The sequence below is a fragment of the Camelus dromedarius genome, chromosome 5, assembly GCF_036321535.1.
Source record: "Camelus dromedarius isolate mCamDro1 chromosome 5, mCamDro1.pat, whole genome shotgun sequence".
Classification (NCBI taxonomy): domain Eukaryota; kingdom Metazoa; phylum Chordata; class Mammalia; order Artiodactyla; family Camelidae; genus Camelus; species Camelus dromedarius.
The window spans coordinates 8,405,800-8,424,231 of NC_087440.1; the positions used below are offsets into that span (position 1 = coordinate 8,405,800).

General features: G+C 42.8%; 1 protein-coding gene across 1 annotated transcript in view; it reads left to right on the top strand.

Annotated features, from left to right (window-relative positions):
- The window catches only part of MYO1E (myosin IE), a 190,671-nt gene that overhangs the window by 102,792 nt on the left and 69,447 nt on the right, over positions 1-18,432 (top strand). Inside the window, exons 5-10 of the mRNA XM_031452972.2 lie at positions 131-218; positions 3,942-4,031; positions 8,039-8,170; positions 10,582-10,716; positions 12,231-12,363; positions 17,380-17,576. Coding sequence (XP_031308832.2) covers positions 131-218; positions 3,942-4,031; positions 8,039-8,170; positions 10,582-10,716; positions 12,231-12,363; positions 17,380-17,576 — 775 coding nt within the window. The remainder of the gene's footprint in view (positions 1-130; positions 219-3,941; positions 4,032-8,038; positions 8,171-10,581; positions 10,717-12,230; positions 12,364-17,379; positions 17,577-18,432) is intronic.

Genomic DNA, 18,432 nt, shown 5'->3' on the forward strand with positions numbered 1-18,432 from the left:
TTTTTTTTAACTGAATTCCTCTCTGCTTGTTTTCTGTTTTATTGGGGGGGGGCAGCATCTTTTTAGAGGGGAGGAGGGAGCTGGTCGTGAACTGCCTCATGGCTGGGTATTTTTGTCTTTCTTTCCTCAGCGGTGAGAGTGGTGCTGGAAAGACGGTGGCTGCCAAATACATCATGAGTTACATCTCCAGAGTGTCTGGGGGAGGCCCCAAGGTCCAGGTGAGTTCATGCTGTGGCTCATCCTGAGATTTTGTACTTTGTGAAAGGAGAGGCTCCGTTTGCTGTTTTTGTTTTTTTGTTTTGTTTTTGAAGGGGAGGTAACTAGGTTTGTTTATTTATATTTGGAGGAGGTACTGGGGATTGAACCCAGGACTCTGCCATTTGAGTTATACCCTCCCCTGCGTTTACTGTCTAAGAAAGAATTTTTCTTGCACAGAGAAGACATTGGTTTTATAACCAAGAAACTTGAAGTCTGCAGAGAAATAACACATTAGAGAATTATGACATGAAGATGCCTAATATCTAATGAGTATTACATATAATCAATGAAATGTTCTCAAATCCAAAAGGAAAATAAAGAGCATGAAAGCCATCTCACAGAAAAAGAAATAGAAATGACTCATAAAGCATGAAAATACTCTCATCCTTACGCTAATAAGAGAAATACAACTTAAAACTACATTGAAGAACTGTTTCTTAACTCTCAGAGTGACGTCAATTTTTGTCGTGTTTTGTTGGTAAAAATATAGGGACATAGTCCCTCTCATACATTATTGGTAGGAGCATGAATTAGCACACTTCTGTGGAGGGCATTTTAGCAAAATCTATCAAATCTATATGCATACACCCTTTGACTCATCAGTTCTGCTGAAGAGAATTTATCCTTTAGGTGTGCTAAATGGATGTGAAGTGATTCATGTGTAAGGTTCTTTGATGTGGCATTTTTGATAATGTAGAAGGCTGGAGACAGCTTAAGTGTTCATCAGTCGGTGACTGGTGTAATAATTTATGGTTTATAATAGACTAGAATATTACACAGCCATAAACAATGAAGCTTTGTGTCCTAAGAGGAATTGATCTCTAAGCTGTATCATGAAGTGCAAAAAGCAAGGTTCAGAACATTGTCTATTATGTGCTGCCATTTGAGGAAAAAGAGAACATATATTTATAATGCTTGTATTTGTTTGGATATGTGTGACAGCTCTGGAGGGCTACACAAGAAACTGATAACAATGATGTCTTCAGGGAGGAACCTGGGAGGCTGGGACTCTGTGTACACCCTTGTGAAACTTTTATGTCTTGAACTATGTGAATAAATAGCAAATTCAAAAAATTTACAAAAACTTTAAAAAATGTATTTTAAAAATAGAGAGAAAAAGGAAAACAGAGAAAGGAAGAATGGAGAATTAGAGTGTTAAGGAAAGTGGGGAGACCCAGAGAATGAGGACACAGGAGAGAAAGAAAGGAAAAAGGAGGGAAAAACAGTATGGGCAGAGAAGGGGCAGATTCAAGAGGAAGAAAGCGGTAGACACAGCGTCATCTGTCTTTAGTTTTACTCATTGTGGTTGCAGAATCAGCATCAGCCGAAATGGGTGAAGCTCCTCCCCAAAGAGCAATAGTTGATCGTGATTGGGGGGTAAGGTCCACAGGGGGCTGCCCAAACTCGTGTTCATCACTGGCACGGACAGCTGGGAACTTTTTATTATTATTATTATTATTGTTAGAAATCATGATCCAGGATAGATTTCCCCCTAAAGATTAAATTTTTAATTAGAATCATCCAAGAAGTGATGTTACTGCCGTAGTCAGCTGTTGACTTAAAAAAATGACACATCAGTCTTCTCTTTATTATGGCTCTGTCTCCTCAATCAGTGGTGCTCCATCATGTCCTGGGGGATGAGAAAGCTTAAGGCAGAGTCCAGAATTCCTTATGTAGAGTGGAAGGGACTTAGGGGGCTGCCTTTACCCAATGAAAGGAAGATCTAGTGTAGCACCATCCAGTAGAAAGATGGTGCATGTCACACGCATAATTTCCGAGTTTTCATTAGTCATATTAAAAAAAAAAGTAAAAAGAAGCACATGGAATTAATCTTTTAAAATATATGTACTCCCGTATATCCAAAATATTATTTCAGCATATAATCATTAATCAATTAATGAGATATTTTATATTCTCTTTGGTCCTAAATCTTGGGAATCCAGTGTTACTTAAAGCTCGTCTCGGCTGGGATGTGCTGCACGTGCTTAGCAGCCGCCATGTTGGACTGTGTGTGCAGCTGTAGAACTTAGATTGGTGTGGTCCAGTCCGCTTGCTTTTCTCCATTTGTGTGATCACACTCCATCCCTAGAAGACTGATGTGGAGCCAGGAATCCAGGCTGCTGTTTTGTGTGGGAGCTGCTCCTTTGATTTGCTCTTTCTCTCTTCCCCATATATGCTGGCCACATGCCGCAAAATTCTGTTGGACGTCTTGATGGTGGATGGAGGGATGGATGCGTGCATAAAGAGTCTCAGTTGAAAAGTCAGTAATTAAAGAAGGGAAGAGACCACGAAGAGCCTTCCTTTTGTTCTAGCTCAACAAGACGCTGAGTGTTGACAAGTGATGTAGGAATCCCTGGTCCCAATTAGCAAGTGTACAAGATTAGTGTAGACCCACAAAGTTAAAATTAATTTTATAAAGAAAAGCAAATGTTACATAAATCCATGAGTTTTGAAAGGAGAATAAGCCGAGTAGAATTATCTTTCTAAGCTCTGGAGCAGACTCCATGGAGGGACCACCCATAATTAGCTCTTCGTGCCTCCGCTGACGACGTGTGCCCGGTTGATGGAATTCCACTTCTCATTCCTCTTCTCGGTGTTCAGAAGGGTGTCCGAGGAGCACTTGGGCTGTTACATAGTCAGTTAGTAGTCAGTGTCTTAATCTAGTCTATTTGCTACAGACGGCGACCAGACTGCAGACGTTTAATGTTGATTTTTCTCTTCCTGTTTTCCTATGAGGACAATGATACAGAGCTCTTGGCTTGAAATTAGTCAGTAGCTGAAGAGCACAAGCCAGAGACTTGCTATTTCTGGAGCCTGTTTAACCATAGCATGTGAATAATTAGAAGTACAAGGAATGACTCACTAGTCAAAAGTCCTCTCCAACATCAACTCCTGTCTGTTGAGCTGTCTTGCCCATGGGATGTTTTGCACACTTTGCAGTCTGACCCCGAATTGGGGTGTTTGAAAGCCAAATTTTGCCCCTCCAGTAGACCAGTAGTCCTTCCACACAACCCAGTGTTGACCCAGCATTGCTCAACTGGGGCCCCATGTTGGTAAGCCAGCAACACCAGGGAGCTGGTTTGAAATGCAGACTCTCAGACCCCCACCTCAGACCTACTGACTCAGCACCTGCATTTGAACAAGATTCCCGGGTGATTCATGCACGACAAAGCTTGGGAAGCCTTAGACTCCATGTCTGTAACATTGTTTGGGAAGGAGAAGCTGTTTAATTTCTCTGAAGGTACCTCTCCCTTGCAGTGAAGGGGTGGGTGGGGTGCAGTAGGTGGGTAGAGCCAGAGTAGTGATGGGAAAGACTCCGGTCAGAACCCAAGGAGATGCCCCTCCTGCCGTGGTTCCCGGTCCCCTGGGGAGCAGAGGGTAAAGCTGCAGCATCCAACTTGGAAACCCAGCCCGGGACCGTTTGTAGATCCTGCTTTCCAGTGGCGTCCCGGGTCCGGGGACTCCTGCATGGAGTCAAGGGAATTGGAAGACGGGAACACACAAACAGCACTGGGGCTGTTGAGTAGGAAGAGTAGATCCTCCCAAAACTCCAGGGGCGTGGATGTGAGGCCTCTCACCTTCACCGCATTCAGAAACCAGGTCCACGGGGAGAGTCTGGCTTTACATTGCAGGGCAGATGTTCACATCTTCTTGATTAACCTCTGCTCTGTTTGCCGTGACAGCATGTCAAGGACATCATCCTGCAGTCCAACCCACTGCTGGAGGCCTTCGGGAACGCCAAGACGGTCCGGAACAACAACTCCAGCCGATTTGTGAGTCTCTGTCCTCTGATAGCGGATGTCACCTGATTGATGATGTTGACGTTCTAGTCTAAGTTCTGTGTCCCTGAGGAGATGGGGGCTTTCCGCACATCATCAGAGGCCATTTCTTCAACCTTTTCTTCATTTTCTCTAGCAGTGGGCTGTCAGGCTTCAGTGTGCCCTTTGACTCAAGTTATTTTTGAACCCTGGGGATGTCAATAAGATAGTTTTTGAAAACAGTTCTCAACTTGCGCTGCCTTCCTAAGGAGAGTGAAGTGTCTGCTCTGGTCTTGGAGGAGTTCGCTCTGGGCCCTGGAGAGAGAAGACACTTTCTTTCCCAGACAAGGAACTCAGTAGACTAGACCCTGGGTCCTGTCACCTTGCTTTGCTTCCTGGAACTTGGGTTTTGGACACTGAAGGGAGCGCTTTGATCCAGCACCTTGGAGAGAAACTTTCTCTTCTCTGTCAGTAGAGGGAACAACTGTCTACCCCACCCCCTTGGCCTTGTGTGTGTGTTCTGTATGTATTCACGTGACATAATAACCTCCCAAAGTGGCTGGACTTGGCCTCCAGATTGCCTCCTAACTGGTCCGCTTACCCAGGGTAATGAAAATATCAGCCAAATGCCTTGACGTGAATGCCTCTGTCTACGTTTTGATTGGAAGTCTGGCAAGGATGGATGTGAATATATTCCCCTTGACAAAAAGCCACGTTTGCAAAGAAATGAGTGTTTGCCCAGTAGCTTTGATTATGTAAATTTTATATCTTATCTCAACCATAGATCATGTCTGGCAGTAAAGCATTTAGGGAGCCATCTGTGAGGCAGATTCTGGACCATTTTAAAATAAATAAGTGGGAATCTTGGAGAAAAATGATTTCTTTTTCCCCCTTCTGTTTTGGAAGGAAGCTTCTGTTTCCAAGAGGATTCTTACTAGGTTCTCAGGCAGCAGTTGTTAAGTTCCCTGGTGAGTTTAATCCATCAGAATTGCCCTCAGTTTCTTCACTGCTCAGTATTATTCAGATTATCTACTTATGTGTTCATCTTGCATATTTTTCTGCTCAGCGGCTGGGTTGTGTTATCTTGAAGTTTCTAGATAATGAAACGGGAAAGAAGATGTGAATGAATTTTTCGCTTGACTTTTTCTTCCCCGATTGTCAATCTCAGTCTGCCTTGTAAAAACGACTTGACCAAATTCAACTCTCTAGCTATGCATTCCCCCTCTTTTGCCATCCTTAGAGAGCAGAAAAATAACAAAATCAATATTTTTCTTGATTTTTCCAGTATAAATTATCCTTGGACAAGGAGGCTACATCGGTTCATTTTTGTAAAGCAAAACAAAAATACCCAGTATTTTTTATTTTTCTGATGACAGAATTTCACACAACCCTGATAAAAAGATGGGAAAAAGTATAGACAGATAATTCACACACACACACACACACACACACACACACACACGCATGCACACCCACATCCAGACATACATACTTGCACATGTGCACACAGAGAGGAGTCTGATGGGGCCTCAAAAGATGTTCTAACCAATAATGAAAGAAATATAAGCTAAAACCATGTATCATTTTCTGTCTCTCAGATAAGAAAACATTAAGGAGGTGGATAATACTCAAGAAAAGCTACTATTTCCCTAGTACAGCAATTTGGCAATTCTCATCAAAACTTCAAATACTCATTGTCTTTGACCCAACATTACTCTTAGGGTATAATAGCCAAGATCCCTGTTAGTAATGATTTATTTTAAAAGATATCCTTGATATATTATTAAATTTTTAAAAAAGTTAAGAGAACAATATCTACAATATAATCCTTTTTTATATAAAAATGCACATTATGTAAAACATAATTAAGGTGTCCGTAAATCAGAGTTTCGGTATACTGTTATAGTGGTTATTCAGTAGGAGGGTGGAAGTGGCATCAAGGTGGAATAATGGGTAATTTCACTTTTAAAAATGGGTACGTAGTGTCAGTCTTAAAAATTCATGCTTACAAACTCTTTCAAGTTTTACGAAATATATGAAATATTTCCATCTCCATTTAAAAACAGTACAATGAACATCGGTGTCTGTAGCACCGGGCTTAAGAAAGAAAATATTACCCAGAGTCAAAGTGTCTTTCCATTTACTTATGGAAGTGCAACATCCTCTCTTTTTACAATTTCCTCTTTCTCCCAGGCTGCTTTATGACAAAGCTAAACTTCCTGATCTCTCTTTAGGGGCTTTCGCTTTTATACTACAATTTTGAGTTGTGGATTAGCATTTCAGGTACATTAGAGCCGCGGTTCTCAAACTTGGCCACATGTAAAAATCACCCAAGCTTTCTTTGTTTGTTTTGTTGTTGCCCTTGTTTGTTTGTTGATTGACCTATACTCAGCTGCCATTTGTCAATTTCTGGTGTACAGCATTATCTTTCAGTCATAATATACTTACGTACATGTATTCCTTCTGGGTGCCAGTCCCTAGCCACTGATTTCCTTGTTTGGATGGCACCAGGCAGCATTTCTTGAAGGCTCCTCAGGTCTTTGTAACAGGCAGCCATGGTTCTGAACCATTTTCAGAGGGACCTGAGAGTTTGCCATTTACCAAATCTGCCTCTCCTGGATTTGACGTCCTGTTTTGTTTTGTTTCCATCCCTGGATTGATGGGGAATGACACTGGGGTGGTGGGGTTGTACACAAATGGACACAGTTAGTCCCTTCGGAACACGCCTCAAGGGGAAGGATGGCCGTGGTAGGAAGCAGGAGAACTTGCTCAGCAAACTTTTCTCACGAACCACCGTAATTCGTGACAGCAGTGGTTTGTGGTCCTTTTCTGTGTCTGGTGTTCCTGGGTGTTTGTCTTGGGGTTTATTTTTAGGAGAGGGAGAAGGAGGAATCATCAGATTAAGACAAATAGATGGTTAGACAGTCGCCTTCTTTTGTAGCCTTTTGGATACCTGGAGTTGGCAAGTAACTTAGCAGGAACACAGCAGGTACTGAGTGCTGTAGGCAGTAGGAGAAACATGCAGTGAGTTTATGGCTCTAGTCAGAGACCTGTGGTTTGGCAGGCTTCAGCCCTGAGATGGTGGATTTCATCAGCATACACATTTAAAAAATATTTAATGTAAAAAAATTAAAATAATTTTAAGAATTAAAAAATTAAAAATAAATTAATAACTTAAACTTTAAAAATGTTTTAATTACAAAAATAAAAATATTAAATGTGAATGAAGTTAGGCTGGGCATGCTGTGCAGTTTTTGACCCTCAGCCACACCACTCCCTAAAAGTCACATTCTCATCTTTTTCTTCGTTTAAATTTACCCTCCTGGACCTTTCTGAGAACTGGAGAGAAATTAGATTGTAGTTTAAAAAAAAAAACAAAAACCACTTCATTTACTCAACAATCTGGACATCTTTTTCAGCTACCCTCCAGGGCTTTATTCTCTTTTGTTCCTTATTAGCCTAGCAGTCATTTAAAAGGAAATGTTAACAACAGTAACAAAAATCCCCACACTCACAGCTAGCTGAAAGGAACTTTATAAGCAAGTGTTTTTATTTTAGGTAAGCATTTTAGTTGCTCCAGAGGTAAAAAAGGGATTGCTTTTGCTCCAAGTCATTGAAATAAGTCTGCCAGAGGGAAAACTTGCTTCCTCTGAAAGAGGCTGATAGAGTTCACTCTTGTTAGATCAAGGGCATTACGTGATTTTCTGTCCTATTCTTTACAACTTCCGGTTTCGCAGGCAAGCGCCTCTTGGGGGAAGATGGGAAGGAATATAGCATGTCCTTATTTAGTTGGGTTAGAATGGCAGATTCTCTCTCTCAACACAGAACTGTGTGATTGGACAAAGGCACATGTTATTGTCTGATAGGAAACAGTGAGGAAGCCTAGACCAGAAATGGGAATAATTCAGAACATATCTTTCATTAATGAATTTCCTTGAATTATATCCTGTACCCAAAAGCCCGTTTGGAACATCATGTTTTTGTTCACCAACCATTGAAGGAAATACCTAATTTTCTTGCAGGGAAAATACTTTGAAATCCAGTTCAGTCCAGGTGGAGAACCAGATGGTGGAAAGATCTCCAACTTCCTTCTGGAAAAATCTAGGGTGGTGATGAGGAACCCTGGAGAGCGGAGTTTTCACATATTTTACCAGGTTTTCCTTTGTATTATTTCTTTCCTGCTTCCTTATTCCTTCTCCCGATTTAAAATTTTCCTTAAAGTGAAATAATCACTTCAAGGTCAAAAAGTTTTTACTTAGACTCTCAAAAGCCAGGGAGAGTTTGGGACTAGAGTGGTGTGCAGGATGCTTTTAAATTGTGTTCTGGGCTTTAGGAAGCATCTAATTCAACTTTTTTTAAAAATGATTTTAAGTATTTAAAAAATATAATGGGTGGAGAATAATAAATAGCTCAGTGGTAGAGTGCATGCTTAGCATGTACGGAGTCCTTGGTTCAGTCACCAGTACCTCCATTAAAAATATATATATATATAGAGAGAGAGAGAGAGAGAAACCATAAATAATTTTTTAATGTATGGATTTATGTATTACTACTTCATATATTGGGGATCCACATTAGATGTTCTTTGAAGAATGGCCTGCCACTGTTTTTTTTGTTTTATTTTTTTGTTTGAAGATCCTTGGATCTGAAGGAAGTTAAGCTGTGTTGGTAGCTCACATTCAGTCTTTTCAATTACATAGACATTTTAGGTGATGGTAAAGAATTCTTCTGGTTAGCACCGGTTGTTTGAAAGCTATACGTAAATGACCAAAAGCTTCTGTCAATTCAGTAATGCTTTTAATTGTATTAATCAAAGCAACATGTACAGATGTTTGAAAAGCAATTTCATGTTCTCACACATGGTATATTGTTTATTGAGCACTAGAAAGAAGTTTATGATTATTTTCTGAATCCACCTTTTGATAAATGCCAACCCCATTCCCCTCCAGAATCCTCTGCCCACAAGTTGGAAAGCCCCAGACTAGAGACTGGGAAAGTGATGAGCTCAGGGGAAGATGGAGTTCAAGGTTCTGACATAAAAGTAACAGTCCAAGCTGTGAAGTAGATGGGACTCTTGTGGGAGTGAGTGTGGGGAGAAAGACCATGCCGACACGGGACATAGGGACCTGGGGACTGTCTGTAGGATGAGGGAGGCACTGAGGAGCCAGGGGTGTGGTCGGAGGAGGAAAGCTAAGATCCTGCAGGGTCACCAAAGCCAGGGGAAGCTTGGGGGGCTGAGGGGCAGGATCAAAGGATGGGGCAGGGGGCCTGGGGAACCAAGAGTTTCAGCTGGTTTTAGCCACTGGAAAGTAGCCATGAGAGTTATTTGATCAGAATGGTGAGGGGAGAAAGAAGCCAGAGGAGGAAGTCAATTTTGAAGCATGAAGAATTTCAGAGTCAAGGAGAAAGTTTCTAAAGAAGGCAAAGAGCCTTTTTTTTTTTTTTTTTTTGAAGGGAACATCACTTTTATTGACAAGAAAGGGTCACAGTGGGCAGTGCTACAGAACACAGATAAGACAGTCGTGAGACATGAGTGTAAAATGCCTTTGTAGATGGGAGAGAAGTAGACAAAGGGGTGTTTGAAGGTTCAGCTGAGGGGGCCCTATGATGTGGGTGGGGAGAAGACTGAGAAAGAGGTGGTGGAAGTTCTTAGACCAAAAAGGGGGGAGGGGGCAGAAAGCCAGAAGAAAAAAAAGGAAGAGAGTGGTACAAAAGGATTTTGAGGAGACGGAGGGGAAAAATTAAGGGAACCTGATGTCATGGGATGACCTAGAACTTCTTAGTAATGGAGATGAGGTTCCCTGTTTTAAGGATGTGGAGCCAGGATGACATGAGGAACTTGACCAAGGTGGGGAAGTGTGGACAGTGGCTAAATTCGGTTGGGGTGGAGCCAGTGGTGTGCTGGAGCTGGCTTGCCAGGGCTGTGTGCATCTCTTCCTTCAGTGACAGTACTTGGTAGCTTGAAATCAGTCATTGTAGGAGTATTTACACTGAAAATCAGCCGACACTACAAATCCATTCCCCAGCCCGACCTCCACCTCAAGGATTGATTGTTGAACCTTTTCCGGCACAACTCACAGGGTCTTGCCGAGAACTAAGGCAAAAACCAGAGACAGAACAGAAACCCAAGGGATGGGACCTGGAGCTGTTCTTTACCATGCATCCTGCAGTGAGAAGCCTCGAGGGTCTAGGTGCACTTTAAAAAGCCACCTGCAAGTTGAGAAGGAACAAAGTAATTAGAATCTGGCTTGCTTTCCACATTTCCCAGGGACCTCACTGTTGTAACTGTGCAGTTCCGTTTATTGGGCAAGGGAAAATTCGCAGCTCTTGCAGATCTAATCAAAGTCAAGAACTCGAATTTGTAGAGGCGACTGGGGGCTACTACACACAGAGCCCATAGTCTGAAGCCCTTTAGTATTTCAGAGGCAGGGACCACCCATCAGTTTAGGAAGTAGGGAGAGAAAATCCCATCACTTGGGCTCCGGGGGTGGTGGTGCAGGAACCGTGTGGGACCTTTGATCGCTCCGTGGGCTACGTCATGCACACACCCCTTTCTCTTGCTCAGCTCATCGAGGGCGCGTCCGCAGAGCAGAAGCACGGCCTGGGCATCACCAGCATGGACTATTATTACTACCTGAGCCTCTCTGGGTCCTTTAAGGTGGATGGCATTGACGACAGGAGGGAGTTTCAGGAAACTCTGGTGAGTGCTGGCAGCCTGGGCGTTGCCTGTGGTAGAAAGGGCAGGGGAGGTTAACAAAGCAAGGAGCAACCTGCAAGTTCCACCTCATTCTGCTGGAAGCGCTCCAGTTCCTGAAACCACATGTTTAAACACCCTTAAATAGCCATGTGCCCAGTTGCCGGAGGACCACCTAATGATGCAGAATGGGTGAGAAAAGTGGATTCATCATTACCTGCCCCCACCCCACCGCTGGAGCTCTGATTAACAGGAGATAAAAACTACTGTGGGTAATGCATTTACCACACCGGTTTGCCGATGGCTCACACAATTGTCGTACTGTTTCCGTAGAAAGGCAAAGCAAAAAGTGCTCTCATTTCCTTAATTGGGCTTAGCAACCCTAGAACAACTTCAACCTTTTCCCCACCCACTTTCTTTCCCTCTGCATCATACAGATCAGAGGGCGAGCCTCTCCACCACACTTTTCACATTGTATGTTTGTCATGGTTCAAGGGGGTGAATCCAGGTAGATTACTGAGGGTTCACATCCTCAGGGAAACAACTTACAAAGTCAATCTAGAACTTTCTGGAGGTGGGCTCTCCACTCACTTAACCTCAAAGTGCTGCATCACCACTGCCCTTGGAGTCAGGTACCAGCCTGGCTCGTCCTTCAACCCAGGTCCAGAACCACGTGGGAGACCTTGAATGGGCAGTTGGAGGTACGGTTTGATGGGGACCTGACATTGTGCTTGAAAGGGACAGACCGTCCTGGGTGCCAGGAAAGAAGATGTCATTAAGAGCCCACATGGCCTCAAAGAAGCTGGGAGGAAAAAAATACTGCTTGGTCTGCATTGGTCCTAGAGGACAGTTCTCTTAGGTTATGCATATCTAAGGCCCAGGCATCTTAACTCCTTTTATTGAATTTCATGGACCTCAGAAGCAAGACTTTTCTAATGGTGCTTTTCCTGGAGATTTTTAATCAAGACCCTTTTGCAAGTATAATCTATTCTCAGCCCTCCCAGTGAAGGGAAAGATCTCTGAGTCTGTCTGGAGTAGCTGGAAAGGGACATCAGTGCCCTTAGAGGGAGAGGGGTGGCAACCAGAGGACAACTGAGGGACGGGAACAGACTTGTTGACTGTGTACAGCTGCTGCTTCGTGTGAGTATCTTTCCTCCAGAGCTTTCTTGCCCGTATTCCTGGAAGATTACACGCTCTGTTTAAAGACAGAACTGCCTTTCTAGCATGACTTTGAGACTGGACAAGAATGTGTGAGAGTGCTTCGGTCAGTGAACGTGTCTTCCAGGGACTCCTGGCTGCCATTGCAGACGAAGCCACGTGTGACTGCACAACCCAGTCTAAGCTTTGGCTTTTTTTTTTTTTTTTTTTTTTGGAAGATCTGTTTGGCTTTACTCAGTGGTTCATGAGTTGGGCAGCATTCCATGTAACACATAGAATGGTGCTCCCAGCTTTGGCTTCTTTATGATGAGCTGGTAGAGCTGGGGACCGACGTGTCGGGCTCACTTCTCTTTCCCTTCCAGCACGCGATGAACGTGATTGGCATCTTCGCGGAGGAGCAGGCACTGGTGCTGCAGATAGTGGCGGGAATTCTCCACCTGGGAAACATCAGCTTTAAAGAAGTTGGCAATTACGCAGCCGTGGAGAGTGAAGAGTGTGAGTGGCTTCGGCACACGGTTTCTGAATGAGAGGAAATAATTGTTCAGTTCCCATCAGGAGTCACCTGCCACTTTCCTCTACTTTCGGTGTTTAGGGAAAAGGTGCTGGGAAGACTTAACGTGTCCTGCTTAAGACTTACGTGGCAGAAGTTAATGGCCTCATGATTGTTTCAATTTATCATTAACCTTAGGGAGCTCTGACAGAATTTCACATCTGCGTTTAAAAATGAAGTGATATTTTAATGAAATTTAGTATTTAGTAAGAGCTAAATTACTTACTGTTTAGTAAGAGCTAAATAACTCAAAAAGATTTGTCTCCTAATAAAAATATTTTCTGTAGCTGATCTTTAGGGTTTATATTTACCTAAAGGGCTAAGGAGCAAGTGATAGGATGTATGTAAATATCACAGGTTTATAAGTTGCCCCATGGGTTGGATTAGAATGGATTTCTGAAAACAGGGGAAAGAAAAAAGGACACTGACTGTTGTGTTGACTGCTGATAATGGCCTTTAATGTCACCTCTGTAGCTGTCAGAGCCTGAAGACCTGAATGATCACTTTCACTCTTTGGGAAGAAATCAGGTCCTTCCTGCAGACACGTTACTGGTTCTGTGTGCTGCGATGCGCCACACCTACGATGCTCTGTGCTTTTAGCCTCTTAAGCTTTCCAGGCGGCTCTCAGAACCCACACATCCTTTAACCACCCAGGAAGACGTTTCTTCCTTTCTCAGCATTCTTCAAAGACGATAAATTTAGTCGCCTAGTAATAAATAGTATCCTAGTCATTGCTGACAGTGCAGTCGGGCTCTTTCCATTCCAAATAAGGTTCTTTTTTAAGATTTTTGTTTTCTTTTGTGATAAAGGAGGGAAGTGCTGCTGACTTCTGATGTGTATCTGATAAAGAGGAACATGAGTTATGTTTACCAGGGAAGGCAGTCGAGTAGAAAAGAATAAATACACGGGGTGTCCATAAAGTCTAGAAACACCACTGCCTAATAATAATAACTGTTTCTAGACATTATGTACATTACCCTTCGCATTTGACAAGTGCTTGTATGTGTCTGAGAGGGTCATAAACGCTTGTCTTTCCACGTTTGCCAGTTCTGGTTTCTTGGTAGTTTCTGTGGACATAGACTGGAATTCTCTTGCCTTCTTGGATGGGACAAGCCTTTACTGCTTCTTTAGGCTGGAGAAGAAAGTCATGGCTCTGACGCAGCAAGCATTCCTTCCTCTGGATGCTTGAGCCAAGAAGTGGTTCACTGCACATTGATGTGCAGAGGAAGTAGCCTCCTCAGCCAGCTGGGTGGGGCCCAAGATTGGGGGCCACCAGTGAGATTCTCTGATTGGAGGTGGTGCAGGGATGGAGATCAGAAAAGGCCATGCGTGAAGCCACAGAGGTGTAACGAAGAAACGTGTCTTCCTGCTAGTCATTTTGTATTCTTTCCGTCCATAATCCCTTCCCAGGGTTCAGCATACACAGAGTTCTCACATCCACCCCTTTGGCTCGTCGACTTACTCCTCTGCCCAGAGGGAACCAGTGTTTCCATTTCCAGTCTCTTGTATTCCTTTCAAGCAGATACTGTGTTCCCCAGAACCTACTCATACCTGTTCTTTTTTCCCACTGCTGGGCTGTGTACTTTAACTTATTGAACCAGTTATGTATTGATGGATGTTAAGTTGGTTTCACATCTTTTGCTCTTCTAATGACTTAAAATGAGTAACCTGGTTTGTGTCATCTTTCTCATATTTGAGTTTATCTGTGGAATACATTTATAGAGGGCAGTACTAGTCCATGGTTTTAGAAAAGAAGAAAGCACTTTCCTTAGCTGTTGTATTATAGACAAAAAAGGTAAAACTCCCATCACATCTGGCTTCAGAAAAATATTAAATACAAATTAGCCTAAAAACTTTGTTAAGATTTGTTATTTACTACTTAAATAACCACAGGAGTAAAGTGACAGGGCCCCCACCGCCCCCCGTTATGTCATTATCGGTAGGTTAGAAAGCACAAAACTGGGGGGAGGGTGTAGCTCAGTGGTAGAGTGCACGCTTAGCATACACGAGGTCCTGGGTTCAATCCCCAGTGCCTCCTCTAGAAATAAACAAACATAATTACCTCCCCCAACCAAAAAAAAAAAAAAAAGAAAAAAAGAAAAGAAAGCACAAAACCTCTACGCCAAAGACTGGTAAACCACGTTTACCTTGCCATTTCTTTTACATATTTTTTTCAATATTCTTTTTTTGGGGGAGGGTAATTATGTTTATTCATTCATTCATTCATTCATTTTAATGGAGGTACTGGGGATTGAACCCAGGACCTCATGCACGCTAAGCATGGACTCTACCACTGAGATATACACACCCCCCAACCACTCCTTTTAAATTGTTAAAATGGAATTTTGTTTTGCTACATCTTTTCAGTTTCTCTATCCCCCCTATACTTAAAAGGAAAAATTAAATCCAACTTTGCTTTACACTTTAATGTAGTAATAGCAATCTATCCTCATGATCAGAATGTGCTAAAACATTGCTTTTTGGCAGATTCTTTTATGTTCTGCGTAACTCTGTTTAACTCTACCAGGATTACGTCAGCAATTTAAATTAATCAATGCCTTCTTGCTCTTTTCCCCCCACCCCAAACTTTCGTACTGACACTCCTATCCAGCCGCACCGCACACACCCTCATGGAAATTCACAGCCAGAAGGAAGTCAATATGAGCAGCCCTGTAATTTCAGCACCAGGGCAGCCACTGAAGACGATGTGAGGCCATAAAAGCTGGTACTTGAAAAACATGGCATAGATTTTTTTGAAAGCAAGTGATAGATTTCCCTTCTAGACTTCTTCGCTGGTTCCTTAAGCTTGCGGCTCTGATGCTTGGCCAGACTCCATGCCTTATTTTCCATGTGCCCGTGGTCCCTCACCTGTGCCCTCTTCTCCAGGAAGAGATACAAGACATGGGAAGATATCCTGTTTCTTTGTCAGTCTTGTCTGTCTCGTCTCAGGGACCCAAGGGCTTAGCCCATATTGTTTTATTTCTTGAGCTCTGGTCATAAAGATAATGGCATAAATATTTTTACCAACCATTTTACCATATCCTTAGTTTAGCATGGCTAGGGGCTTGGGAGAAACCTATATTTAATCTACATGCTGTCTGCCTGGTTTTAATGTAATAACTGCCATTAGGTTTCCCCTTAGTGAAGGCCTCTTCTATGACGGACTCATTGGTAAATGTCTCTTGATTCGCACAGCAAACCTGCATGTATCCAATGTGATTTATGGGCGTCTCATGTCCTTGTTCTGTGCAAGGTAAGTTTTGTTTTAGCGGAAGACGCCTCCAGATTTCTCAGCATATGTGTTGACATTAAAACTAAACTTAAAAAAATGGCCACTGGCAAATTAGTGCATTTAATTTTGTTCACATGCCCTTTGAAAAAGGAAGGCCTCTACTTGTCAGAGCACTTCTGTGGAGCAGTCACGGAGATGATAAATACCTTGTTCTGGCAGTACATTTTTTTCAAAATGCATTCACTGACTTAATCTCATTGGAAGGTATATACTGAGAAATGTCAGCCTGTTACGTTCTAACACCATCTGTGAAATTCAAACAGATTATCCTTTATTGGGAGCCTTACGATTTTTGAGCATTATCATAAGGTCTTTAATAAAATCCCTTTATTAGAGAATTTTGGCAAAGCTTTATGCAGAAAAAGACTCATATCCACGTTCAGAATTTCAATTTGTGTCCATAAAAATCTTCCATTCATATTGGAAAAAACCCGAGCATGCTTTCATGCCCAAGAATGGTGTCATTTGTTCACATGAGAGTGTTTTGACCAAAAGTCAAGAAAATCCGTTCATAGCACTCACCCTCCTCTTAGTGAGTTTCTTGGCATGAAACAAATTGATGAGCCAAGGAAAACTCAGCTTTTCTATCCAAAGACCACAAACTGTGCCAATTTCATACCTTTAGGATGGAGTGGGTGTGCTGTGACATGAGTGACACGAGCCCCTCCCTCCCTCTTTACACCATCTCTGGAAGCCATCCAGGCCCTTTGACTCCAGCCCAAATATCCCCCAGCAAGGCCCTCCAGCATCGGGATCCATCCTAACCTTTTGATCACCTGCCTTACCTTTCAGCTCTAGCCAATGCCGGCTTCCTTGCTGTACCTCAGCCGTGTCTCTTAAATTCCTGCCTCCTCATCTTTGCATGTTCCATTCCCCTCTCCCTTGTCGTTCCACCCAGGTATCTGTACAAATCCTGTTCACCTTTTTAGACCTCCCATCGCCCAATCACACATCATTTTCCTTGGCCACCCCAGCACGTGGTAATACCTTCCTGTTCTAAATTCCTCCAGGACTTTATTGTCAGTCTGTGTCACCTCCTCAGCTTTTTGTAGGCTTCTTTATTTGATAAACTACCTTTGCCTCATCTAGATGGTCTTCGAGATTTCTTAAGTATTTTTTATCCTGTCCTCTCTCTTGAGTAACCCACCACATGGTAAGCACTCAATAAATATGTGATTGGGTATCATTATGAGTTTGATGCTATCAGGTGCTTCAAGCTGTTTAGGAATGATGAGGCTATGAAAACACTGTACCGAAAAGGAAGAAAACAAGGTTCGGAGCCAAAGGAATGTTTCTTGATTCAGTTCCTTCCGGGCTGTCTTGCTGCAAACTTGGGAAGATGTCCATTTTAGGCATTTGGCTGTGTTCTCGGTAGGGGGGATCAGCTTGCCACCCTTCTTGGAACACTGGTTTGTATTATTGGAAGTCTTAGTCGTCACAGGAGTTGACTCATGTAATAGAACAATTGGGACAAACAAAGTGGATGGATGTGTGGGATTGCTGATAAGCAGTCTTCATTAGAGTGAAAGTTTTGGGGGGGCTAATGATGGAGTCTTGTATGTACATACACACACCCCCACACACCCACACCCACACACGGCTCCACATATTTGTGAGATGAATTGTTAAAATTCTGAAAGACAGTCACGTTTTCTTTTGTTTTGTATAGTTTTGGCTTTTCCAGCGTATCTCCTGGGGATCAACCAGGACCGGTTGAAAGAAAAGCTAACGAGCCGGCAGATGGACAGCAAGTGGGGAGGCAAGTCGGAGTCCATCCATGTGACCCTCAACGTGGAGCAGGCCTGCTACACCCGGGACGCACTGGCCAAGGCCCTGCACTCCCGGGTCTTTGATTTCTTGGTAGATGTAAGTAAACATAGGCTGATGTTGTTGATGCTTTGTATTTTAGCTTCATGAAAATAGCAAAACTGTGAAGAGCTTTGTTTTCATGTTTTGGCCTATTATAACCATCACCTGACTCCTCCCTTTTAATCCTCTCTCTTTGGGATCATTGAGTCTGACTTTTACTTCTAGAATTATCCAGCAAGACTCTAATATGAGGAACAGCTTATTGTGGACAAAATATTCAGTTAAAGCCAGGACTACAGACCAAAAAAAGAATCATGGATCTCGCTTGACTTTGAGCCTAAAGGTTCAGACTTTGTATTCATCTTCCATTGCTGTGTTACAAATTAACCCAAGACTTACTGGCTTAAAACAATTAGCATTAGTTTTTTCACAGTTTCTGTGGGTCAGGTGTTTTGTGGTTCTGACTCAGGAATGAGAGTGCAGTCAAGATGCTGATTGGAATTACAAGGCTTGACTAGGTCTGGAGAATCTGGTTCCAAGATGGCGCACTCGTCTGGCTGTTGGCAAGATGCCTCAGTTCCCTGCTCCATGGGCTTCTCTTTTGGGCTGCTTGAAAATCCTCACAACACGGCAGTTGGTTTCCCCAGAGTGAGTGATCTAAGAAACAGAGCAAGGAAGAAGCCACAAAGCTTTTTAATGTCCTAATCTTGGACTCAGATACTGCCACTCTGTCATCTTCTGTTCATTAAAAGCAAGTCACAATGTACAGCCCACAGTTGAGGGGAGGGGAATTAGGTGCCACTTTTTTGGAGGGGAGGATATCAAAGAATTTTGGGATATATTTTTTAAACTATCATAGACTTTTTAAATGATGGCATTACCATAGAGATATTTTATATACATATGCATATAA